Here is a 24,579-nt window from a genome sequence, read left to right as displayed (position 1 = left end):
ATAAGAAAATGTTGTATTGGCTATAAATAGGTAACTCCCCAACACAACTCCGGCACCCAACTTTCTTTTCTTTCTTCTTGACCATTAGCAAGCATGCATCCCATAGTAGGGACACTGGCTGTCTTCGTCACGATCCTCGCCGGTTTCCGGCTGGACCTGGCCGCCGGGCAGAATTGTGGTTGTGCAGCGAACCTTTGTTGTAGCCAGTGGGGTTATTGCGGCACCGGTCCTGCATATTGTGGTCAAGGTTGCCGGGGAGGGCCTTGCTCTGGCGGCGGTGGCTCTGGTGGTGGTGGTACATCTGTGTCTGACGTAGTTACACCACAGTTCTTTGCTGGGATAATTAACCAGGCCGCTGCTGGCTGTGCTGGTAAGAACTTCTATACTCGTGACGCCTTCATTAGTGCACTTGGTTCGTTCCCTGGGTTCGGCACGGCTGGGACTGCGGATGACTCTAAGCGCGAGGTTGCAGCCTTCTTCGCCCATGCAACACATGAGACAGGACGTAAGTATCATTTGTCCCGAAAATATATCTGCACTTCTGAATAATCAGTGTATTCAAAATTATATTATCAAGGTAATACCCTGAGCAACCGCTGGTTAAGCATATTAACTTAGTAGGTTAAGCATATAAGTATAACTAGTTATTTCTGCCTTATAAGTATAACTAGTTATTTCTGACCATTATCACTAATTCAATTCTTCTCAAAGCTTTTCAACCTTGGGAAGGACTTGGTGAAAGGAGATGTACGATTTTATGTCATTAGGTGAGCGACATAGTCTCTTGGCCTGGGTGGAGTTTCATAGAGAACGCCATGTTTGCTAACATAGACCCTGACACCTTGGTCCTGGTCAAGTCAACTTCGGGCATAGCCCACATGGTTTCCTATTCTTGGCCTCTCTAGAAACAGGAAAAGAGACTTGCTGCATTTAGTATGGTCAACAAAGCTTTAAAGAGCCTGAGATTTGTTGCGGTTAGTTAGTCAATCTTTGACTCGGCTAGACTAACCTGGTCAAAGCCGAAACCATAAGGCTGAGATTGACCGTAAAGTTGGTCAAACCTATTACTTTTGGGCCATCAAGCACCACAATGCACGATTAAAAAGTCGAGGTGCACCACAATGCACGATTAAAAAGTCGAGGTGGGTAGATCTTGATCCAAATCTAGCTTGTGACCCGATTAAAAGTAATTTTTGGATTTGGTTTGGAACGACAAAATGGTGATTCCAAGGTCATGATAATATCTAGAAAGGAAGCACTATGGGTCATAAAGCCTTTTCAGATTTGGATCTGAAGAGGAAACTGCTATATTTTTGGTTATACGCCTAGCACCCGCGTGGACACACATATGTAGTTGTCGATTAGAGTTTAGTGCATTTAGCGTTTGTAGTTCAAATGAATAGTACCTACAAAAATCGAACTGACTACCAGACTTTTAGCACCCTGCCACGGTTCTCAGGACAGTTCAGGGAAAGTTATTGCGTGTGAAAATGAATCTAGGTCTAAACCAACTGGGTCAACTCAAAGTCTTGTGAGAATTTTTGTTTTTTTTTTTAAACACCTCTCAGCTAATTCCAATACGGGATCTTGAATACTTAAGAATGGATATGGATCTGAATCGCTGCAGATTTCTGCTACATTGAAGAGATAGATGGAGCTTCCAAGAATTACTGTGATCGAAGCTCCACCCAGTATCCATGCTCGCCGGGAAAAGGCTACTTCGGCCGCGGACCGCTCCAATTGTCATGGAACTACAACTACGGGGCCGCCGGAAAAAGCATCGGGTTCGACGGGCTTAACGCGCCGGAGACGGTCGCCAACGACGTCGTCATCTCATTCAAAGCATCTTTGTGGTTCTGGATGACCAACGTGCACTCGGTCATGGGTCAAGGGTTCGGCGCCACCATCCGAGCCATCAACGGCGCGCTGGAGTGCAACGGCAAGAACACAGCACAGATGCAAGCTCGCGTGGGCTACTACAAGGCCTTCTGTCAGCAGCTGGGAGTCTCCCCAGGCGACAACCTCACCTGCTAGGCTGAATTCACTTCTCCATTCCCAACTAGTTAGTGAAATAATGTTGTGGCCTATCCGAGCCATGATATAACAATAATGAGAATAAGATCATGCATTGCAGCAGAAATATGCCAAAGATCACTAGGTCTTTGCTTCTAAAGTCTGATGGCAATTATGATCATACTTTGTACGAGTTTATAATTGGAATAATATTTGTTGCTTGCTTGGTTGTAGCTAGTCATTTTGTTTGACATGATTGATTGCACAAAACACTTTTTTTTTTGAAAAAATGCAAAAAGATACGATAAATTAAAAGGAATTAAAGGGCTGTTTAAAAAAAAAACATGTTTTTTTTTGAAAAAAACATTAAAAAAAACGCATTTTAACGTATTTTTTCGCATTCTTTTCGCTTTTTTTTCATTTTTTTCAGTTTTTTTAATGCCAAATATTTTTTTTTCTATTTTTCATTTTTATTTGTTGCAAATCTACTTATATTTTCATGTTTATTTTTTTAGTTTTTCACTTATTCTATCTTTCACCCATTTTTAGTTTTTTACAATTTTTGAAAATTTACTGTATTTTCTTCATTTTTTTACCTTTTTTTTCAAGCTTGCCATATTATACACGAGAAAACCTTGCCATCTAAAACTCGAAGACGTTATTTGTCACTATTTAATTAATTCTTCTTGATGCCCAAATGAAATTTTGCAAAAGCTCTCAACTTGAGAATTGAGGACTCAAATGCATTTTGTCGGCATAATCTCACAATAAAGGCATGTCTAAAACTAGCATGCCTATAGAAAAGAAAAACCAACTAAGCAACATATATATACACTTGGTCTATAAGTTAACCAGGTGTTGGAAACCCAACTTGGTTCAAATTTGATAGATCCATTATTCTATTAACTGTGCTTAGGTTAAACCACGTTGGGGTGACCAAATCCAACTCTACCAACTTCGGTTAAGATGTGCTCCAAATCTAATTACTCTGGATCTGATTTTTACCCAAGATGGTTATATGCACAAGTGTGTACAATGACCAAAATACGTTCATTAAAATAAAAAAATCTTTTTAAAAGGAAAAAAAATGATTAATTAAAAAGTCTCAAATACACATTGTTTTATAAAAATTTTCAAAAAGATCTGCAATCACATGTGATGGAAACTTGTTGCTCGATATGGACTTTTGCATGCATAAGGATTCTGACTTTTAAATTTGGATTTGAATGCAACACCACATTCAGAACGAGATCTGGAAATTTTCAATGCACCAATAAATTAGAAACCAATTTGAGAACAGCTCTTCTAATAAATTTGGTAGACCAAGTATATATGGTAGATGAATGAGGAAGGTATTTTAGTTGAAGATCCCTTGATCGAGTCTCGATCGAAGATTTTTTTAATGCTATTGACGTTGTTTTTTCAGCTATGCAACTCGAGAAAAATGCGGCTGCGCACTGACACACTTTCTTGGTTGCCAATGGTGGTTTACCTCAAGACCAGCTCAATACATTTTGCGTTAAATGAAGAAAAAGGAAAAGAAAAAAAGACAGGCTAAATTAACCGGCAACGAGTTCGAACTCTTGACCTCATGGCGAGCAATGACATTTTGTGGAACGAACCAAAAGCTAAAATGTAAAATTTTGAAGTGGGGTGAGAGAGGCTCGAACTCTCGACCTCAGGATCACTCTTATAAGCTATGAGACCTACGCGCTAGCCAACTGCGCCACCACCCCGTTTTAATCTTCGACGCCAAAGATTATTAATAGATTCTACTCAACATTCTATCGTGTGTTGCTAAAGTTGGAACTGATAAATTATTAAAGAGGGGCACCTCCGGGGCTTTCGGCGACTTAACTTGTCGTTAATTATTGTTGGAGTGACAGATATAGCGCAAAGTAAGGAAATCATGTTTGGTGGTTGTGATTAAAAGTTTGACCTATAAGTTAACCACTTAAAAGAATGTAGATTCTTCTTTCTTTCTTCTCCCCCTCAACTTGTAGATATGTGAGACTGCAAAGTTCTTTGAATATCTCAAAGTTGCTAAGACCCATAAGGTCTATGTTTATGCTTTCAATGCTTGTTTTAAGAAAGCTATGTCTTTGTTCAAGACAACATAGTGATATGATGTCCAGTCTTCAATATTTAATTAAATTATGTTCCCCAAAGAAGAACGCAGCGTGTTTGAAACATGTTCTTTAAAAATGTTTCTATCAAACACTTCTTAAGAGGGTAGGTGCATGGAAGTTCCTGATTCACAATTTTTTTTTTGTGGGCATCAACTCTTGCAATTTATTCAGGCGACTAAGTCTCTCGACGACGAGGTAGGAGGGTTTACCAAAACCGGAGCTTCGAAAGAATAAACCGGGTTTATTACAAAGTCAACTTTTATTTTAATGTCATCTCATCCAATTGGGACTTGTAATCATGTTTTCTAATCCTTAAACTAGGGTTACAAGTAGTTGCTTAATTCAAAATGAGGAGTTGATGTAGAATTATAGTCGAATATGGACTAAATGACTATTCATTTCTTGTATGAGAAGTGAGGGTTCACATGTGGCTCCGCCGCTGGCCGGGGACACAGCCGGCGGATTCCGCCGCTATTGATGGGCGGGTGACATCTGATTTTGACCTAACATCTAACCGTGTATTTAGTTGTTTTAATGTGACCTGTTTGCATAGCAAGGAGAATATGATTCCAAATTCCGATACCAATAACGAGACGTTCACGCCTTATTAAAAGCTTGCACTAATTGACGTTCCTTGCTGTCTCTGGTGAAGGGTTGGAGCTGATTACGGAACCTTTAACAAGATAAAGCTAGAAAAGTAGAGAAAAGAAAAATTGGGGTGAGAGAGGCTCGAACTCTCGACCTCAGGATAACTCGTATAGCTATGAGACCTACGCGCTAGCCAACTGCGCCACCACCCCCAGATATGAAACGTTTGATTATCCTACATAACCAAACTGATTTTTACGCTGGTGATCACATTGGAGTCCTTTTTGTAAAATGCATTACTTGGTCCACTTCCACTTAAGTGCTTGGTGTATTGTGATATTACAAGTTCACGTTCTCAAACGACTTCAATGACCTTTGAGAGGCATAACATATTTGGTCGAGTGAAAAGCTGGTTGTCATTTGATTCTCATGGGCACTATTATTCTGAAAAGTGTGTACACAACCAGGGTATCTCGAAAAGAGAGACTTGAAACTGTTCAGAATATCTCTGAAACGACTTTAATACTTGGTCCGATGTTTGTTTCCCATCAGTGTGAGGAAAAACTCTCAATAATACATTTGAGCACTCTATCAAAGCCAAACACATACCCTCAAAGCAATTACAATGAATTGATTCAAGAGGAAACCAGTCGTCATCTTGACAACAGAGGCGTACGTCTCAGCTACTGGTTCTTTTTAACCAAAAAGAGACTCCCCTTTTCAAGAACATTGCAAAATTGTGCTTAGCTTACCAGGTTTTACAGTCCTTGGTCGTATCGATTCCCAGTTTCATACAATGGTATACTGCAAACAGTTCCTATGTTAATAGTGCATGTTGGTCCTGATGATGAAAGCCAAGGTGTTAAAATACACAATACTCCATCAAGGTGACAAGGTCAGATGACTACAAAAGAGATCAAATTTTTTTTTTCAATCTGCCAAAAATGGAAACACTATTTTAATATTGGTGCTTAAAGGAAAACCGTCTTAATCCCGCGCTTCATTCAGATTCTTTCAAACACCTTCTCAAACGTTTGAGATGGTGACATCTCTTTTGTGGATAAAAAGTCACAGAGTTAAAAGCAAGTTTGCTGCACTGTGGCAGATTCAAAATTTTCAGAGGAAAATGCAAGTTAGAATACGATTAGACAAAGAAAGAAAAATTTTGAAAATGCAAGTTAGAAATTCTTAATTACCACCACGAGTGGACATAAGAAACTGTAAAACATTTCATCTCAAGATAATTCTGCTAAACTAAGAGCACACAGAAAGTTTGGCTTGACCTGGCTACACTAACATATTCAAAGCATTTTAAGTTGGAGAAATCTAACAGGTTAACTCCTCTGCCACAAGGCCAAAGCAACAGGGAGGATTTGCCAGTGAGAGAACAGCTGTTCAGGAGTCTAAAAATGAAAACTAAATCGGGTAGGTCATGATAAGCAAACATTTTCTGGGTCAGCCAGTTTGGCATGTCCAAAAAGGTTAGCCTGCTTCTATCATCAATAACAGAAAAGGTAAGAGAGATTAATATGCTAACATAACAAATAACTCTGAATATTCATGATTTAAGATTGATTTTCTGATTCATCGTGATACAACCATGGGGAATTTTTCGCACCAAAACTTGCAAGACAATCAGCATTTTTGCCATGTACCACACCAATCCTTGTAGCATAGTAGAGAGAGAGAGAGAGAGAGAGAGAGAACTTGCTCCCAGAGACTGAGCTCCCATAGGAACTGAACTGATGAAATGTCCTCTATCAACCAGCTATCGTAAGGTCCTTGGGGTGAAAAAGGGAGATTCAGCATTCCTATCCCGCAAGTAACCAGGCTTGATGTTTAGCCTCAAAGCACTCCCACAGAAAACATCAGCAGAAGATTTCTGTTGTCCATAGTTTGCCGAGTGACTGGATTTGTGTCGGTAGAGAGGCAACAAACCAGCTAAATATTGGCTTAAAAATTGGGATCTATGAACTGGCAGAAGATGAAACAGCAGCGCTTGAAAATGAGCTTCCAGCCTTCCTGGTATCGCCTGGCAGGAAATCTTGATGAGTAAGACCAATTTTTCCAGTATACAAGCATATTTACCTCTATCACATAGAAGTATACTTCTGCAATAACACAAAATTGTTCTAAAAACTTACCAAGCAATCGTCAGAAAGTAGCCAAGGGAGACCCCACACTAGTCAAGTAAGAAGCAAGATTCACGTCTGGACATTCATATTTGGTGATAAAGCGATGAGTCTGTGTCATGTCCAAAAATGATTGAGTTGAGGCCTCAGCATTCACATAAAATTTACTTAATAGTTGATGAAAAAAAGGAAGACGAATTCACATTACCAGGAGTCTCTGAGCTGATAGCCGGTCCTCAGGGTTTTTCTGCATGCTGCAACAGTGTAGTCCACGTCAATCCACACAATCAAGCAAAATTTCTGACAAAATATTAGCTTTTTTTACCAGAATAAAAATAAAATAAGGAGTTCAGTATGATTTTCTTTCTTGTGAACAAGGTTGCTTGAAGAACAAAGAATTAACAATACATTTCTAGGCTTCTAAATTTATTATGCCGACCATCAGCACAAATTCATATTTGGAAACCATAAGAAAAAAATCACAGGAAACCATCAGTTGAATTTGAGAACAATATCCATGTCTGACAAGGTGTTGATGCACTAGAATTACCATGCAGAAATGAAGGAACAAAATTCAGGTGCAAACTGATCTGAAGGAGCTTGAGGTGGTGGCTGGTCAACAACTGCCTCAAGAAGCTCGTAAATGGTCCACCCTTTGTCCTTGTCCACTGGAGTGTAAGGGAAGCTTCCAGTTGCACACTCAAGTAAAACCAGTCCCAAGCTCCAAATGTCACTCTTGTGGCCATACTTTTTTGCACTTATTCGCTCTGGCTGGACATAGAATTCCATGAAAGCAGTTTAGTAGATGGACAACCAATGGATGGGTATCCGTATGCACAAGTAAAGCTGAACACATGCACATGTACACAAGCGCACACATGTGCAACACAAATGAGGAGGCCTGCCATGTAAGTCCTTCCCCTCTTTCTCTGAAAGGGGAGAGGCTTATGGTCATATCCCGTCTCTTGCTTTGCCTGAGGTCCTTTTTCTTTACTTGATCTAGAAAAAGCACCGAAGACATCCACCCTTACCCATGAGTTGCACCTCATCAGGGTGTACGTATATTGGTTATCTAACTTAATTTCTGTATCATAGGCACAAAAAATATGAATCTCAAAGTTGTGACAAGGAAAAAATAATAATTATCTTGGAAATGTTTAAAGAGGTTTGAGAAACTACTCACAGACATGTAAGTGTAGGTACCGACAACAGTATCCCGCAAGCCACTGGTCCTATCAAGTATTGCACTGACACCAAAATCCGTTATTTTCACTTCTCCTCTGTGGTTGACCAATAGGTTAGAAGGTTTTATGTCCCTATGAATAATATGCATTTCATGATGAAGATATACAAGACCCTTGAGAACCTGCACTGAATGAAAAATAACCAAGAGTCACATCAGCGAACAAGATTGTGCCTAAGCCTGGCATCCTAGGTCAGTATAAAGGGTGAGTAACTGTAACCTGCTTGCAAATTGCAGACAGATATGCTTCTGGGATGGATCCCACTTTCCTGATCAAATCTGACAGAGAACCACCATCCATGTACTCTAGTAATATTGAGATAATGCCATTATCATATAAAGCATGATGACATACTACAATGTAAGGACACTGAGACCATCGATTTATCTTCAACTCCTGCACGATCAGTCTGCGTATGCTTTCTTCAACATTCATTTGAATAACCTACAATTTTTTGAAAACATACAGTTCATTAGTGTCCTAAAGAGCTGCACTAATTTTGCTTACTGTCCTTTTAACTGCTACAGGTTTTGGAAGCAAAATCTGTCTATTTTCCAGGGACTGCACTATATCCAGTCAAATCTTTACAGATAAAACACCATTGAGTTTGTTCAGATAAGCATATCCAAACTTATTCTTGTCATATCAGTAAGCTCATAAAGATGACTCCAGCTATACAGACACACACACAAAAAAAAAAGATTAACATTGACATACTACTATACTAGTGAGGGAAAAAAAAGCGAAAGCTCAGTTCTGCTGCACTGATACCTACTCCAGAAAAACTTCACATATACCTCACAAACACCCATCCCATTCCAATTATTTTCAGCACAGGATCTAGGGATGGAAGTCAGGATCTTATGAATTTTGCATATTTCTAATAGGAAAAATCTATCTATTCTATAAACAAGTTCCATGGTAAATAGTGTCTCTTCAGCTGCATAAATTTAATTAAAGAAGCAGCAAGTCATTCAATTTTTCTGAATGAATAAAAAATGACATCAATGGGTATTCCGATTCTTATGTTGATTTATTGGCAATTATCTATTTTCTTTTTGACCCAAAAAACGTTGAGGTTGTAATTGCCTGATATTTTCATACAAAACTACAACAAATTGTACTGTAGTATAGACAGGATATATGGTTTGCCAATCTTGAACTCCATTAGACTGAATTCTTTGCTTGTCACATACTGATCCTACATCTTAAAATATCTCAAAAGCATTTCTGCTTTAAAAGATAATATTTAAGTATTGTTCGATGTAGTCCCAACTTGGAATGCTTAAGAATTGTCTAGCCAAAAGCTGCACAGCAATTCCCCATTCAAAAAATTACAATTAACGATGGAATATCAACAAGTACAATTTACTCACTCAAGTTAAAAAAATATAAAGGGAATGAAAATTAAAAAATATAGAAACTACTTTTCTCCACCATTTCCACGTAAAAGTAGTAAAACAAGCCACTTGCATAAGAACCATCTAATCTATCTGGACATATTTAAGAGGAGCGCAGATTACAATAGTGACCTGAAGAATCCTACTGGCTACTGCGAAGAATACGAAAAAGGAAATTAAGTGCCTTTCAGAACTTTAGAGCAATAAATACCATTATACAAATTTGGTCATGTTTTCAGTAATCAGATAACACATATAAGCTAAGAAAAAGAAGGGAAGAGATAAGTGAACCTTTAAAGCAAAAAATTGGCTAGTCTGCTTATGGCGTACAAGTTGAACAATGCCGCCATTGCCCTTCCCGATAACTTTAATACTGTCAACATCAGCCAATGAGAACTGGGAATCCAAGGGTTGTAGTGGTGCTGGCTGTACATAGAGCAACCAAGATAAATCACTTTGTGCTATATTCTAGAGATAAGAATTGTAAAACTATAAATACTACAGAAGAACGTTAAAGATAAATGAAGCGGGATGCCATGAAGGCCATCTAGTTTTTTGCCATTATAATAGTTTTATGTGGATTATGGATCTTTGACCTCATAAAATTTGCTTAAGTCAAGAGTACAAGAATTAGATACATACAAGGAAAAGCTTATGTAAAAGAATATCAATGTGAAATACATGTATAAGAGAATATATGGTAAAGTAAGAAGCATCTTTGGATTGAAGATTTTACAAAAACAAAAGTTCTAACTTCTTTAATTTAACTGCATAGAATACATAAAAAATAAGTGGTCAAATCAAAGACATCAAAACTTAAGAGTGACAAAGTGTATTTGTTATTTCATCAAAACTTGAGCTTGTTTTTGTAAAAAGTTCTTTTTGGATTCTATAGTTGAATACCTAGGTAAAGTAGAAGCACTTTGGACCAGCTAGTGTTTATTGGGAAAGAAGTCTCTGATGGTAAGGGTAAAGTGCATAAAGAACTTTTCGGACCATCAATATAGTATTCTCTCTGCCATTGACATGGCTTCTTCCATCTTTCAAGGAACTAAAGCATCGTTTGCTACAATATGAAATAAATGTTAAGAATGTGAATTAGCCATGTATATCTTCGGAAGATTTCTTGAGGTTCTGTAGTCATACGAATGGTTAGAGGTCATGAAGTTCCTTGAGGTAGCATTGGCGTTGCAGAAGGTGCCAAATGTCAACTGTAAACTGGCTACCGCCCATTACCCTCTTCATAAGAATTGGAAATACCTTGCTATATTAAAAAACGTTCAACAATGTTATATAACAAGTAAAACAGGTTACGTGAATGCCAACTGTTGGGTTAAAGATGACCCGAACTGCAATCTGGAAGCTAGTTAAGGCCAAAATAAAGCATGAACATCCAACAAACACCGGGTTAAGAGCGAGCACGTTATCTAGACTAATTCTACATTCAGGCACCAAATAATGGTATCACTGGAGAAACACGAAGAATTGGCTGGTACAGAAGCATTCACTAGTTTGTTATTTGATCCGAACTGTAAGCACCCCCCAAGATCTTTCAACCACACTAATATGCGAAATTTCCAATCTGAGCTGAAATTTGTGAAAGGAAAAGCAACGCTTTCCATAAACAGAAACAGTCATGATTTAGTATACCAACTGAAGATACTGCTAGCTCATATGTGCACCCAAAACTACACACGCATACCGCCATTAAATCAGGCGGATTCAGGGCTAAAAAAAAAAGCCTAAAAAAGGTAATTAGTTTTTCCCAACGACTAATTAACGACAAGAAAAATTCCAACATTTCCAGGAGGGGAAAAGGGGATCAATAAAGACAAAGAAAACAATTAAATACTCTCACCACCAAATTCCCAACAGAATACGAAGAAACTGAAAGGAGAGAGAGAGAGAGAGAGAGAGAGAGAGAGAGAGAGAGAGAGAGAGAGAGAGAACCGAATCCAAGCCGCCGTCAGGGAGAATACGCAGGCCATCCCTGTTGACCAAGAGATCACCATCCCTGAACGTCCCGCTATCGGAACTAAACCAAGAGAAAGAAAGGAAGACAAGGGACAATCGCGTTTGATGAGAAAATACACCACGCAAAGACGGCCAAGACCCAAGAAGTGGTAGAGAAGAGCGAGAGAAAGGGAAGGCACTTACAGGAACTTCTTGAGTGGGGCCTCGTGGCTGGAAGAAGAGGAGACAGAGAGTTGGGGCCTCGGCCCGAGGGTCTTCATGGCGACAAGAGTGAGGAAGGCCGCTAGCCTGCTGCTGGCTTCGGCGCTGCAGGGATCATGGAAACAAAGGGAAAGGCATAGATGGTCTTGCAGAAGACGATGAAAAACGAACGAAGGGAGAAAAAAACCGACGCGTGGAAGTCAAGATGGCGGATGGTGGCGGGTCAGCAGGAGAAGGAGCACCACGGGGAGACCCCACATGACGCCTGAAATCGACCAAAAGGCTCAGGTCATCGAAGCTTCAAAGCCCTCACGAACAACGGGCCGGCGAACCAATCGACAGCGGGACTTTCTCATACTGTTGCGGATAGCTCGATTCAGGCATGGATCAAAACCAGTGAAAATAATATTACATTGTTTGAAGCCTAAATAAAAATATATAAAGAAAAAACTTTCAAAACATTTTAAAATCATACAAAATAAATAATATATGATACATGGCCCTTGTGTATCCGCCAGTGAATCAAATTAATTCACCATTAATTTGCTATCCGAATCGGAGCCCAATTTTAAGTCAAGAGAAAAAATGGGACCCTGAGCGCTCGTCAGAGCATAAAATCTCACCGTGAGCCTCTACCACATGTTGTTTCCTATAAACAGACAATTTCTTCGAACATGGTAGTGTCTAAGTTTTGAAAATTTTACTGATGTTGAATTTTTTCTTCTTTCTTTAAACGCTGGATCTAGCAAGTTCATTTTGACTGGCTTCCTACTCTTTCATTTTGACTGGCTTCCTACTCTTTTAAAGAGAACAAAATTGAACACGAGCCCCAAGTATATGCCACCCATGATAAAATCTACAAGTTCTTGTCCAATTGACCAAGTCCAACCGCATAGTGTGTACACAAGGCTTGAAGGTTTTAGTAATATAGAAAGGAAACAAAGGCCAGCCATTGGCTGGAACCAGTGCATCTGTTTAGATCTGGTTTTTGAATAGAACCATTAAATGCAGATCTTTTTACCAAGTAAATAAGAAATACCCAAACACAAGTAAATAAGAAATACCCAAACAGAGTTTTCACTTTTAGATCTTCGGTCAACGTTGTAATATCAACCTGGTTGTGGAGAAACGTTCTTAGCTATGATTTCAATGACATAATTTTCCACATAGCAAACTGCAGGAGGAATATGAATGCACTTGACATCTGTAGCAACCATAGTGGCCGCCACCATGGTCGGGAGGATCAGCGGAGTGATCCAAGTTGCCGGGCAACAGGCAGAAGTGGGACCTGATTTCAATTTGTCTTCATTTTTTCGTCAAAACTTCTTGAGTTTGCGTTCCATGACTTCAAGATGCTTTGGAGCCCAGAAAGGGGAAGAGGGACAAAGAAACAAGAGAGCTACTTTTCTTGATAAAAGTTGGGATTTTCATTCGAAATTTCCCTTGGTACAAGTATGCTGTTTGTGTGAAAGTATTCGACTCTACGAAAAGCATCTATACGCAGTTAAAATCCTTCAAGTAGTATGTGCTGGTAAGGGTGGTCCTGGGACAAGGCAGAGGATGAGAAGCATCGAATGCTACTTAGGGACACCATTAATGCATTCTCCATCTGCCAAGGCATGCCCTCGAGTGAGCGACATGATGCAGTCAAGGACTGTAGAATCGCAGGGAAGTGTAATTGCACCATTAATGTTCAAGCTGATTTCTTCCTCTGCCATGCATCTTCAGCAGCTCTCTGAAGATTGGTCGTCGGAGGCAAGCCAAGGGAACCGTGTACCTTTGTAGGCCACAAAATGGCCTTTCTCTTCAATTGAGGGTGCCTTCCTTCTAAGGTTGCTCTTGGCAGTACTACCAAGTGAGATCATTCTTCTTCCTCTGGCTACCATCTTCTGCCACTTCCTCTCCATCTCCACCAGCCTCCTGGTGCTAACATTGTGTAGATTTGTTTTATTTATGACAAACTTCAACTACTTGGGCATCATATATAGATATAAAGGGTCCAGTGTGGCCTTTTGTATTCATTACATGAAAGGCAAGTAGGTTTAGGGAGCATGTGATGTGGGGTACACACCCAATGGACTCATGGGAAGGAGGATGAGCTTGCCAATACTGCTTATAGCATTAACACACCTCATGCTCTTTCAACTAAAACAATCAGTAGGGCCAATACAAGTGAAGATCCTGTCAAGCTATCAATTCAGTTTTAAGTTGAAAGCCTTGAAACTGTTGTGAGTTGATGATTCCGATTATATGGTAGTTGTCATTACGGAACTTCCTATCGTTAGGTATAAGAAACATGGTAACTGCTATTTATGTTTCTGAATAACTTTATTATCTAGATATCTTCTGTTCCTGTTCAATTTTAGTTTTCTGAACTCACATTAACTAGATCTTATAGACATGAAATTTTGCTGGCATTTCCAGGAGATTTATCGAAGAAGCCCTCAGTACCATTAAAATATTCGGATACCAGACGGTTTTTAAGGCAACTTTGCATTCAGATCCAATGGAGCATTAAAGCTAAATAGATACTCTTATTTTTTTCAAACCAACTCATTTTAGGGTCTACATCTTGTATCGCCTGGTATTTATGCCCTACATTTCAAGTTATTGGAACAAAATCATCCAAGTTATTCCTTGATAAGGAATGTTAGCTACTACGGTTGTGCTTCACTTCCATCCTGAGTTAACTAAGATGGTGCACCATATAGAAGACGAGTTGACACTGAAAAATCCACAGCTTTTCTGTAGTTAGTAACGACGATTAGTTGCACTTCTGGCTATTTTCTCTGTAGATTCTAGATGTTCCTATTAGGATAGGTAGATCTTGCAGCCAAAATTATGATAGAAGATAATCAGATCCTATATATTCTGTTTCAATCATGTTGGGAGCACTCAAATATTTGGGTATGTTCAAATTTACAGAGCTTTTTCAATCCAAGATTTGATGCCATGCATCAAGAAGTAAAGTAGTAGCACGGCCCACTTTTAGCAGGTTATGGTTAATTAATTTCACTAGATACTGGGCCAAGCTAAGGAGCCACTTCGCATATTTTGTCAGTGTTGATGATCTTATGTTCTTAAAACCATGTACCAGGGAGCCATGCTGTTGAGTGATGTCTGTACATAGAACATGATCTACAAGTTTCTTGCACCGACCTTACTTTGAAGAACCATGCTCGTATAGGCATGGTATGATAGCTCTTCTTTCAATGTCTATCATCAATTGTTGCACCAGATGGAAACATGACTGCTTCAGTGCTCTCAAAACTTGGCTACATGCACACATCCTATGCACATGGTGGGTTCTGTAGAAGACATATACTTCTCATCATTGGCCTTCTACATGCATCAATGCCGTGACTAACATATATACCAAGAACAAAAATATGAAATCATCATCAAACCTATAGGGCTTCATATTAGTTTCCTACAGATCAGCTTTATCTCAATAGTCTTCTTGAACTTTTAAGATAATAGCTGAACATCAACCTTGCCTGAATTAACTATCGTTCGAAATGATTAGTCCAAACAGAATAGTGAAGATGGCTAGGAGATGGCAGAAGATTGCTGTGACTGTGAGAAGAAGAACATCACAAGGAGATGCTCATAGTCACAGCACCTATCAGTTTTCCAAGAGCTGCTGACGATGGCAGAAGAGGAATATGGATTGAAAGTTGCTGGAGCAATCACTTTTCCATGCAATGCCGCCATCGCCAACTACATCATGTCGTTCCAGCATGCAGAGGCATGCATAGGGAGATTGAATATGCATTTCTGGTCTCTCTGAGCAGCAGCAGATGCTTGGCATACTCAGAGTTGCTACTAAGTTTCCCATGCTACCACATTCCCCTTAATGCCTTGTAAAACTCAATAGGTTCACAAGGAAAGAGAATTGATACGCTTACAATCCGTGCTTGTATAAATACCAAATTTTGAATATAGTTGTACAAAAAGATGTTCATTATATTTTTCTGAATTTAATTCTTTACACTATCTGTGAGGATATAGGCCTTCACGGGATTGAGCGAGAGAGCTTAGTTTTTGAGATCAATCAGTGTTGTGGTTGATCGTGTGTTGCTTGATATGAAGAGACAACGAGTGGAGCCAGGCTCAAGTCGAACGAGATCGAGTTTAAATTTATGCTCAAAATGTTAAATGAATTGAGTTAGAGTTGTAAGAACTCGACTCATTTAAACTTGCTAGGCTCAACTACATAAATATGCCATGAATGACAGATCTTCTGATGCTAAGTTTTTCTTTAGGGGATATTTAGATGTAGAATATGTGCATTTTTCTTTAGATTTCGTTTATAATTAAATTAATTAAAAAAAACAGTTAAAAGGAGTTAACAAGTTAAACGAGTTGAAAGCAACGAGACATGTTAAGTAAAAAGAGGCGAGCTAAATGAGTTAAGCGAGAGTGCGAGTTTGTTTTAGAAAAATTGACTTGAGTTTGAGCCAAGTTCAAGCACAAGCTTTTTAATCAAGTCAAGCTGGCCCAGCTCAAGCTCAACTAGGCTCGTGTGCAGTAGATAAATACGTCTGGACCCTCATCAGATTCAGGTTCAATACAATAAGCGAAACCTTCAGTGCTCAATCCATATGCAACCCAAGTGCTCATGGCCTTCCTTTCTGTTGATTCGATGACATGACCTCCATTTGATGATGTGATTTATGATGTATTTGATTGTTGGAATGATAATCTAAGAATGACCACCTGATTTGACGGTACATTTAGCATTCAAACACGGTGGAGGGTGTCGCTCTAATTCCTTGTTTTTTTGTATCCCACTTCCAAAAATTTTGATGGTGTGACAGAAAAAGGTGAGGCAAAAGGTCTAGAGACATTTTTGTCTGGTATCTTTCTAACTGCCATTCAAACACGCCTTAAGCAAAAAAAGTTTTGTTTCACATATAGCTGTCGTTTGCACGACCAGCTTGGTGAAAAGAATGGACAAAGAAAGAAAAATTAAGATAAATGCAAAAAAAACTGCTCAACTCTAGACATAATCATAAATAGCTGCCCAATGTTGAGAAATTACAAATAACTGTTTAAATTTATATATTATTAACACATAAAAAGTATTTTATCCTGAATATAAAGATAGTTCCTTTATAAATTTTATGAGTCACATTTTTTTTAAGTCTTTCACGTCTCTTAGACATACACTCTCTTTGCCAAATGCATTATACATGTCTCAAGGAAATGGTTTACTCTCACGGGAACTAAGCATTTCAATAAAAAATAAGTTTCAACAAGAAACATAAAACATGAAAAAATTTTCAAATTTTCCTTATATACAGAACACGCCTATTCAATAATTCTGCCATAATAAATTTGCTGCATGCGGTCGACGGTGGATGCATGTACCAATCTCAATTTACTACTCTGCAACTTGCTCATGGGCAGCAAGGTGAAATGGCCATGTGAGATGTCTGCTGCTTCTTGGACAAGATGCAGAGGGGAGGGGGCAGTTTAATTAATGCCAAAGAAAAGGAAAAAATCTAGGCTGTGGGTATAGAGAAATAGGAACCATCATCATCGTCGAAAAAACTCTTGAGTTTTTTAAAGTTTTGGATCAAAATTCCCAGAAAGAAGGCGCACAATATCGTGCATTTTTGCAGAGTTAATAACATAAATTTGCAATGATCTGCCGTCTTGCTACAAAACTCAAGATTGATGCACACCGGAACTGTCAATAACTATTTACTTCACCTTATGAATTTATCAACATGGTTAATCAAGATGAGATTGCTACATGGTAATGCGTAGAAGGCGCATGAATTTTCATCTGTTTACAGTTTAAAATAGACAAACATGCATCAAAATGCTCTCTTAATTTCCATCAAAAATTTTCCTTTGTACAAGTATGCCTGTATATACATGTGACAGTAGTCTGACATTTGTGTCAAAACCCTTCGAGGGCTAAATATTGGCAATGGTATCTCTGGGGCAAAGCAGAGGAAGATGAGCATCTGCTGCCGCTTAAAGATGCCAGAAGTGCATTCTCTGTTTGTGTGGACATGTCTCTCCGCAGAAGCAACATGATGTAGTCGATGACTGTGAAATCAAAGGGAAGTGTAATTGCACCATTAATGTTCAGCCCATACTCTTCTTCTGCCATATCCAATAGCTCCCTGAATATTGGTCGATGGAGGCAAGCCAAGGGAACCATGTACCTTTTGCCATCTGATGCATAGGCCACAAAATGGCCTTTCTCTGTGCTCGTCGACGTTTTTCTTCCTGTGCTGCTGCCGTGAACAGCACCCGACGCGATTCTTTTCCTTCCTTTGGCTGCCATCTTCTGCCATTTCTTGGCCATCTTTACTAGCCTCTTGGTGCTGATCATTTTTCGTATGACAAAGGTGAAGGTAATGGTTGATGATCGAACCGCTAGCTGAAGACCAGATAAGAGGACTATTGGGGGTGTAGCTGGTTGAGATTGGGGCGTTGATGATGAATTGAGTTGGCTGTGTAGGTACATATATATAAAGGAGGAAATGAATTGATCTCTTTTCATTGAATATAGAAAAAAGCAAGTGGGATTTGAGAAGCATGTGATGAAGAGGCGACGGCAAATGAACAAGAAGATTGATATGTTGGTACTCATCACGGCACAGGTACATGCAGGGCCTCGTTTCATCCAAAAGTAGTGGGACCAATATGAGTATTATGTCTAGCCACCAGTTTCAAATAAAAGGGTTGGAAATATTTTATATGGTTGGATACCGCTTGCTCACTGTCGGTGGTCATATAGGGCTTAGGGCTTCATTTTGGTGGTGACAACCCATCTGAATAAGACCCAAAGGCTTCCCTATTCCCCCTACATCTGGGGTCTTAGGCTGCATGGAGACCTTGGTGGTCATATAGGGCTTCATTTGGGTGAATAGGATGTTGACAACCCGCCACTCAAAGAAGACTATTTTTTACAGTTCAGGAGAGTAGCATCCACAATAATATCAAACAGGCACCATGCGTTGTACACGCCTGCCGGACCGACCAGTTATGTAGGTGGTCATATAAGACTTCCTTACATACATGAGTTAGTGTAATGTCTTTAAGATTTTAGAGACATGAGCGAGGCTTCTGCTCTTTGACTGAATGAGACTTGAATTTCACTCTGGATTAGCTCAACAAGGTTGAACCTTTGGTCCCAAAAATCACAAGGCCTTGCTGAAAATGTTCAACGTAATTTCAAGATGGAGCAAACTTACACATAGTTCTAAATATTTGTCTTAGTGTGGGGATCTTGGTGTGCGTTTAGCTGGCAATGAATAGAAGATTACACAGGGACTAAGTTGTGACTGCAATTTGGGATCAATTCAATGGACTCGTCAATATGGTCATGGAGATTCAATATGACATGATTTAGATGTTGGAGTCATAAAAGCTTGCATAGAAAATATAGGATATTGTGCTTCAATCGATATTTGAATTGGTAAAACCTACTTTATTAAGAGTTGATGGCAAAAGAATGCAACTTATGAAAAGTTAATTATAGTCGACTCAATTCAAACTAGCGGAGAGTTCAATAGACAATTCACAGACAAACCAAGCTGCTTGCATCATAGATTTAGCTTTCTTTGATTAAAGTCCTAATCAAGCTTAACCCACTCTTACATGCATCATGGACTTCTAATTGGAACCACAGCTGAGTTATGTCTAGAATCCAGCCCCCTTGAGCCTTCAACTTTACTTCCATTCCCTTATGAGGCCCTTCTGGCTCATGTCTTGCAGAACAGGGATGATATAGCTTCGGCCATGGCTTCGAAATCTGATTAAAAAGGTTGATATATTTAAAGGAAAAGATTTTTTGCTCTAACAATTAAACCAAACCCTAAAGATAACGTATGTAAACTCTATTAATTCTTGATTTGGATCCAATTAAAATGTCACTTCCATATGCCAAGGCTGTGACGATGGGCCCATAGTTTTGTGGCGAGAACCAAAACTTTTACTTGCTTGGAAATCGTTCACATGGAACGGACAAAATCACATGCATTGTTCCCTTCGCAGTGCATGGAGTGATGGGGAGCTGCGGATGTGCCCGTGATATTGATATATGCATTTACAAGCAAAAGCTGCCAATAGTAAAAATACGACTGAATATTTACATGAGTTTATACCTGAAAGAGACAGTTATGCAAAGTATAGATGCTTCACATTTACCACCTTATTTTCCCCTTTCCGACATAGAGAGACGGACCAGAGATTTTTACAGACTTAACCAACAAAATCACTCAGTTAAACATAGTGCTGCGTATAATTTCTTCTATTTGAGTAAATCTAACTATACGACAGGCGGTGCTCGTATATCATAAGCAAAATTAGGGCGATCTGAGCTGTAATATTCAATCATTAAAACCATATTAGCGTGAGTTCAAGCAACTCAGTTATGTTATTCAAACTAATCTGGTGCACACATGGTTAGATGGACTTGTCTTTTTGGTTTTCAACTTTTCACCTAAGCAACATTTATTTTTCTCAATTTATCCTTTCACTTTGTGACGAGAATATTAGTATGAACGGGTTCGGAATTTACTCAAGGATATTTAGTGTTCTGTACAACAAACATGAGCGAGTACATCAGCGAAGTTGTTTGTAGATCTGCTGGCATATCAATATCCTTCATGCTCGAAATAACTACCAAGATAACCAATCGTGTTCTTTGTTAATGATGATCAAAGAGGGAAGGAAGAAACTGCAAGGCTGCTCATATCTTGTAACTAAAATTTAATTCATTTCAAAATTTTCTATGTACAAGTATACTCTGTGAAGGTAAAGACCCTTCAGTTAAAACCCTTCAAGGGGTATTTGTTGGTAAGGATGGCATTGCGGCAACACCGAGGATGGGAAGCATCTAGTGCTGCTCAGCGATGCCACCAGTGCATTCTCTATCTGGCTGGACATTTCTCTCTGCACAAGTGACATGATATAGTCAACGACTGTAGAATCACAAGGGAATGTGATTGCGCCATTGATGTTCAAGCCGAACTCTTCTTCTGCCATCTTCAACAACTCCTGGAAGATTGGCCGTTGGAGGCAGGCAAGGGGAACCATGTACCTTTTGCCATCAGATGCGTAGGCTACAAAGTGTCCCTTCTCTGCAATTGCAGCTGCTTTCTTGCATGAATTGCTCTTGGGCAGAACACCAAATGAGATTCTTTTCCTTCCTCTTGCAGCCATCTTTTGCCATTTCCTGGCCATCTGTACAAGCCTCTTTGTGCTGATCATTCTTGCAGGATGGTGATGAAGGTGATCAAATACTATCTCGAAACAGCGGCACTCTCTTGGAAGGTTGTTGATCTGTGGTAATGAGTGTCTAGGTCCTTGTGTTGATGGGAAACTGAAGCCTCTTGAATGTGTATATAAAGGCAGTGGCTATGAAGTTGGGTTGGCTTTCATTACAAGCAAGTGGGATTTGACAGGCATGTGATCAGGGGGCCTACCAAGCAGACATGGAAATGTGCCTGTTCTTACTCACCAAAGCAGATACACATACTACATCCCTGTTTTGTCCTACAACTGGTGGAAAAGAAGTTGCTTGGTATTGAATACGCAAGAAGCAAGTTGCTGTTGAGAAGCATGGGATTGACAGGTTGGGCCATGAAGGCAATTGTCACAGAGGAGACATAGCATATGCTTCGGTTTACTGCTGGTAGGACCAATGTCAACCAAAATCGTGGACGATAAGACAACTAAATCGCTTCTTCCATTGGCATTATCATGGCCTCAGGTCTTCTAACTTGATAGCATATTAATGTCAAGTTTTCTTCCGTGCAACTTGATATTCTGATTCTTCTTTGTGATGGAAGGAAGTAATTTTCAGCCTGTAGTTTTCTTGAGGGTTAGGCCATGCAGGCACTTGTCACAGTGGAGACATAGCATATGCTTCGGTTAACAGCTGGTAGGACCAATGTCAATCAAAATCATGGACGATAAGACAATTAAATCACTTCTTCCATTGGCATTGTCATTGCCTGAGCTCTTTCAACTTGATAGCATCTTGATGTCAAGTTTTCTGCTTCTTTGTGCAACTCGATATTGTGATTCTTCTTTGCGATGAAAGGATGTAATTTTCTGCCTGCAGTTTCCTTGAGGGTGCAGGTTCCAAAACCTTCCATGTGACTGGATGGGACTGCCATTGACGTCTACAAAAATTAGGCCAACCAGATTGTTTCTTTTGTCCCCCACCTGTCCCAAGCTGAATGAAGGAGGAACTCCATAAAACTTATGCACTTCACCACTACTCTGCTGAATCAATGCCATGCCTTGTATATATATCAAGTCCAAGTCCAACCATAAGTATTCATCATGAAGCTATAGGGTTCCATATCTCCTACCGATCAACTTTATCACAATAATCTTCTTGGTTTTTTGAGATTATAGCTGAACATCAACTTTGTTGGAACTGTCGTTCAAAATGATTAGTCCAAATGGAGGTGGCAGAAGATTGCTGCCATAGGCTGAAGAAGAATCTCACATGGAGATTGCTCACAGGAGGCAGCTTGGTAGAAATTGCAGACATGCGCCATTTTGATTGCAATATTTCTGAACTTAATTCTTCGATCTATCTGTGCTGAGTTAGGCGATTATAGAATTTCATCATGGGGGCTTAGTGTTGTGGTTGATCATGTGTTGCTTGATATGAAGATGCAAGTATTTTATGTGCCTTGCTCTCATGCTGTACTGTGGAACCTGCTTGGTCTGAAAATTGTTTGGATACGGATTGAGTAAATACGTATGGAGCCAACTGAGATTCAGATTTAATACAACGGAAGTGGAAAAAACATCCGGTTCTCAACCCATTTACAACGCTAAGTGCTCACAGATATTTAACAACGGAAGCCCTTTGTTGTTGATTTGACAACATTAACTTCATTCGATGTCATTTAGAACCACAGCCACAAAAATAGTATTTGAGTTTTAAATGACAAGGTTTTGTACGGGAATAAAACGGCAAAGTTGTTTCTGATGAAAAAAATTGGCAAAATTTGAAAGAACTAATACTTAATCTTTCAGCCAAAAAAAACACAGGTGGCCACAATGTTAAAAATAAAATGCAAAAATAAGAAAAATAAAAAACTGGTAACTAACAAAGTGTGAAAAACACAAAAAAAATGAAAAACATGAAAAAAAATAAAAACAAAGCAAAAACGTGAAAAAAATTGGGAACATTTTTTTTTTCATTTTGACGTTTTTTTTTTAATTTGCCTTTTCGCATTTCATTTGGCTGACCAGTTTTTAGCGTCTGAAGTGCGTTCTTTTTTAATAACACGAGTTTGCTGCAGTTACGGTTTTTAGAACGCCCTTAAATGTGAGAATGAACATCTCAGAAAGACCTTCGGATTTGACGGTGCACTTCATATTCAAACACGGCAGAGGCCGCTTCACTCCAATTTCTTGCTTTTCTTGACCACCACCTCAAAAACTTTTGTCAACCCACTTCTAAAAATACAGACATTTTTGTCCGATACCTTTTCAAACACGTCTTAAAGCTCGAATAATGTGTCGTTTTCACGTGTAGTTGTCCTTGAGATTGAGCAACTTGGTGAAAAGAATTGGCAAGGAAAGCAAAATGTAAGAGAATCTCACAAATGACAGCTCAACTTTAGGCATAATTACAATACAGAAATTAAGAATAACTGCCAAATTTACAAAAACACACGATGTTAAAGTATACTTCAAAAGATTTTACCCTTAACAGGGAGATAAATTGTTAAAAATTTCACGAATCACAATTTTTAAGTCAATTTCTCAGCATTTTCATCTCTTTTAGGCACATGCATTCTCTTTTAGTCTTTTTTGTCTCCTGTCATGTCATTGCAATTGGACCGGAACGCAAGTATGAAAAAACTCATAAAAAATGTGGAAATTACATAAACCTTTTTATGTAAAAGTAGATTTTGTAGGGGCAAAAGATTGTCTTGTTTGTAGTTGGATCCAATTAAAATGTCAGTTTCATATGTCAAGGCTAGCAAGTAGCAACCCAATCCACTAACCTTAACGATGGATCCACAGCTTTGCGGTAGGAACCAAAATCTTTTCTTGCTTGGAAATTGTTCACATACACCCAAGAGACATGGACAAAATCACATGCATTGCTTGTACCCGTGATCTTGATATATGCATTTACAAGCAAAAACTGCCAATAAGGAAGAACTGTAAAATATGATTCAACATTTGCAAGAGTTTATATCTGAAAGAGATTGTCATGCATGGTTTACGAATAAAACAAACGAGACTAGATGGTCACATTTTTACCACTTTTTTCTCCGTTTTCTCAATAGAGAGACGGACCAGAGACTTTTTTTTACAGACTTAAACAAAAAAATCACTCAGTTAAACATAGTGCTGCATATAATTTCTTCTATTTGAGTTAATCAAGCAATACGGCAGGCGGTACTCTTAAATCGCAGGCAAAATTAGAGCAATCTGAGTTGTGCTTTTCAAGCATTAAAACCATATAGCAGGGAAATACGCAGACAGTCCAAGCACCTCGGCTATGTTAATTTCAATTTAGTTTGGTGTACGCATTGTTCGATGGACCTTTTTTTTTTGGTGTTCAACTTTTCATCTAATCTAAGTTTATTTTTCTCAATTTGCCCTTTCCTTTGTTCAAAGAATATTTGTATGAACGGATTTGGAATTTACTGAATACTAGTGCTGTACAACAAACATGAGCGAGTACATCATCGAAGTTGTAGATCTGCTGGCATATCAATATCCTTCATACTCGAAACGACTACCAAAGTGACCAAACGTGTTCTTTGTTAATGATGATCAAAGAGGGGAGGAAGAAACTGCAAGGCTGCTCATATCTTGTAACTAAAATTTAATTCATTTCAAAATTTTCTATGTACAAGTATACTCTGTGAAGGTAAAGACCCTTCAG

General features: G+C 39.0%; 4 protein-coding genes and 2 non-coding genes across 6 annotated transcripts; 1 reads left to right on the top strand and 5 right to left on the bottom strand.

Moving 5' to 3' along the window:
* The first annotated feature begins 57 nt into the window (after positions 1 to 57).
* On the top strand, positions 58 to 2,242 carry LOC116248185 (chitinase 5-like). Its single transcript, XM_031620834.1, has 2 exons — positions 58 to 505; positions 1,628 to 2,242. Exons 1-2 carry the CDS (start codon positions 94 to 96, stop codon positions 2,032 to 2,034), a joined length of 819 nt encoding a protein of 272 aa, XP_031476694.1. The 5' UTR covers positions 58 to 93; the 3' UTR covers positions 2,035 to 2,242.
* Positions 2,243 to 3,662: 1,420 nt separating this feature from the next.
* Positions 3,663 to 3,749, bottom strand: TRNAM-CAU (transfer RNA methionine (anticodon CAU)). Its single transcript is given in 2 exon segments — positions 3,663 to 3,698; positions 3,712 to 3,749. It is a non-coding gene; the product is annotated as a tRNA-Met (tRNA).
* A 1,107-nt stretch (positions 3,750 to 4,856) lies between these two features.
* On the bottom strand, positions 4,857 to 4,942 carry TRNAM-CAU (transfer RNA methionine (anticodon CAU)). The gene is given in 2 exon segments: positions 4,857 to 4,892; positions 4,905 to 4,942. It is a non-coding gene; the product is annotated as a tRNA-Met (tRNA).
* A 1,326-nt stretch (positions 4,943 to 6,268) lies between these two features.
* Positions 6,269 to 12,073, bottom strand: LOC116248773 (mitogen-activated protein kinase kinase 2-like). The gene is made up of 9 exons (XM_031621738.2): positions 11,664 to 12,073; positions 11,457 to 11,541; positions 9,798 to 9,932; positions 8,326 to 8,550; positions 8,046 to 8,228; positions 7,413 to 7,633; positions 7,071 to 7,116; positions 6,875 to 6,974; positions 6,269 to 6,762 (listed from the first exon to the last, which is right to left on the bottom strand). Exons 1-8 carry the CDS (start codon positions 11,738 to 11,740, stop codon positions 6,885 to 6,887), a joined length of 1,062 nt encoding a protein of 353 aa, XP_031477598.1. The 5' UTR covers positions 11,741 to 12,073; the 3' UTR covers positions 6,269 to 6,762; positions 6,875 to 6,884.
* Positions 12,074 to 17,592: 5,519 nt separating this feature from the next.
* LOC116247393 (auxin-responsive protein SAUR64-like) lies at positions 17,593 to 18,006 on the bottom strand. Its single transcript, XM_031619578.1, has one exon. It carries the CDS (start codon positions 18,004 to 18,006, stop codon positions 17,593 to 17,595), a length of 414 nt encoding a protein of 137 aa, XP_031475438.1.
* A 2,471-nt stretch (positions 18,007 to 20,477) lies between these two features.
* On the bottom strand, positions 20,478 to 20,891 carry LOC116247392 (auxin-responsive protein SAUR64-like). The gene has a single exon (XM_031619577.1). The coding sequence runs from the start codon at positions 20,889 to 20,891 to the stop codon at positions 20,478 to 20,480; it is 414 nt and encodes a 137-aa protein (XP_031475437.1).
* Between the last annotated feature and the right edge of the window lie 3,688 nt (positions 20,892 to 24,579).

Source organism: Nymphaea colorata, chromosome 2 (genome assembly GCF_008831285.2).
Source record: "Nymphaea colorata isolate Beijing-Zhang1983 chromosome 2, ASM883128v2, whole genome shotgun sequence".
Taxonomy (NCBI): Eukaryota; Viridiplantae; Streptophyta; class Magnoliopsida; order Nymphaeales; family Nymphaeaceae; genus Nymphaea; species Nymphaea colorata.
This window is presented reverse-complemented; position numbering and strand designations above follow the sequence as displayed.

Coding starts and splice junctions, on each gene's coding strand:
- LOC116248773 (XM_031621738.2), bottom strand. CDS start 11,740: ATGAAGACCCTCGGGCCGAGGCCCCAACTCTCTGTCTCCTCTTCTTCC. Junction 7,634..8,045: donor GTACCTACACTTACATGTCT/GTGAGTAGTTTC, acceptor TTCTATGTCCAG/CCAGAGCGAATAAGTGCAAA. Junction 7,117..7,412: donor TGTTCCTTCATTTCTGCATG/GTAATTCTAGTG, acceptor ACACTGTTGCAG/CATGCAGAAAAACCCTGAGG.
- LOC116247392 (XM_031619577.1), bottom strand. CDS start 20,891: ATGGCCAGGAAATGGCAAAAGATGGCTGCAAGAGGAAGGAAAAGAATC.
- LOC116247393 (XM_031619578.1), bottom strand. CDS start 18,006: ATGGCCAAGAAATGGCAGAAGATGGCAGCCAAAGGAAGGAAAAGAATC.
- LOC116248185 (XM_031620834.1), top strand. CDS start 94: ATGCATCCCATAGTAGGGACACTGGCTGTCTTCGTCACGATCCTCGCC. Junction 506..1,627: donor TGCAACACATGAGACAGGAC/GTAAGTATCATT, acceptor GAATCGCTGCAG/ATTTCTGCTACATTGAAGAG.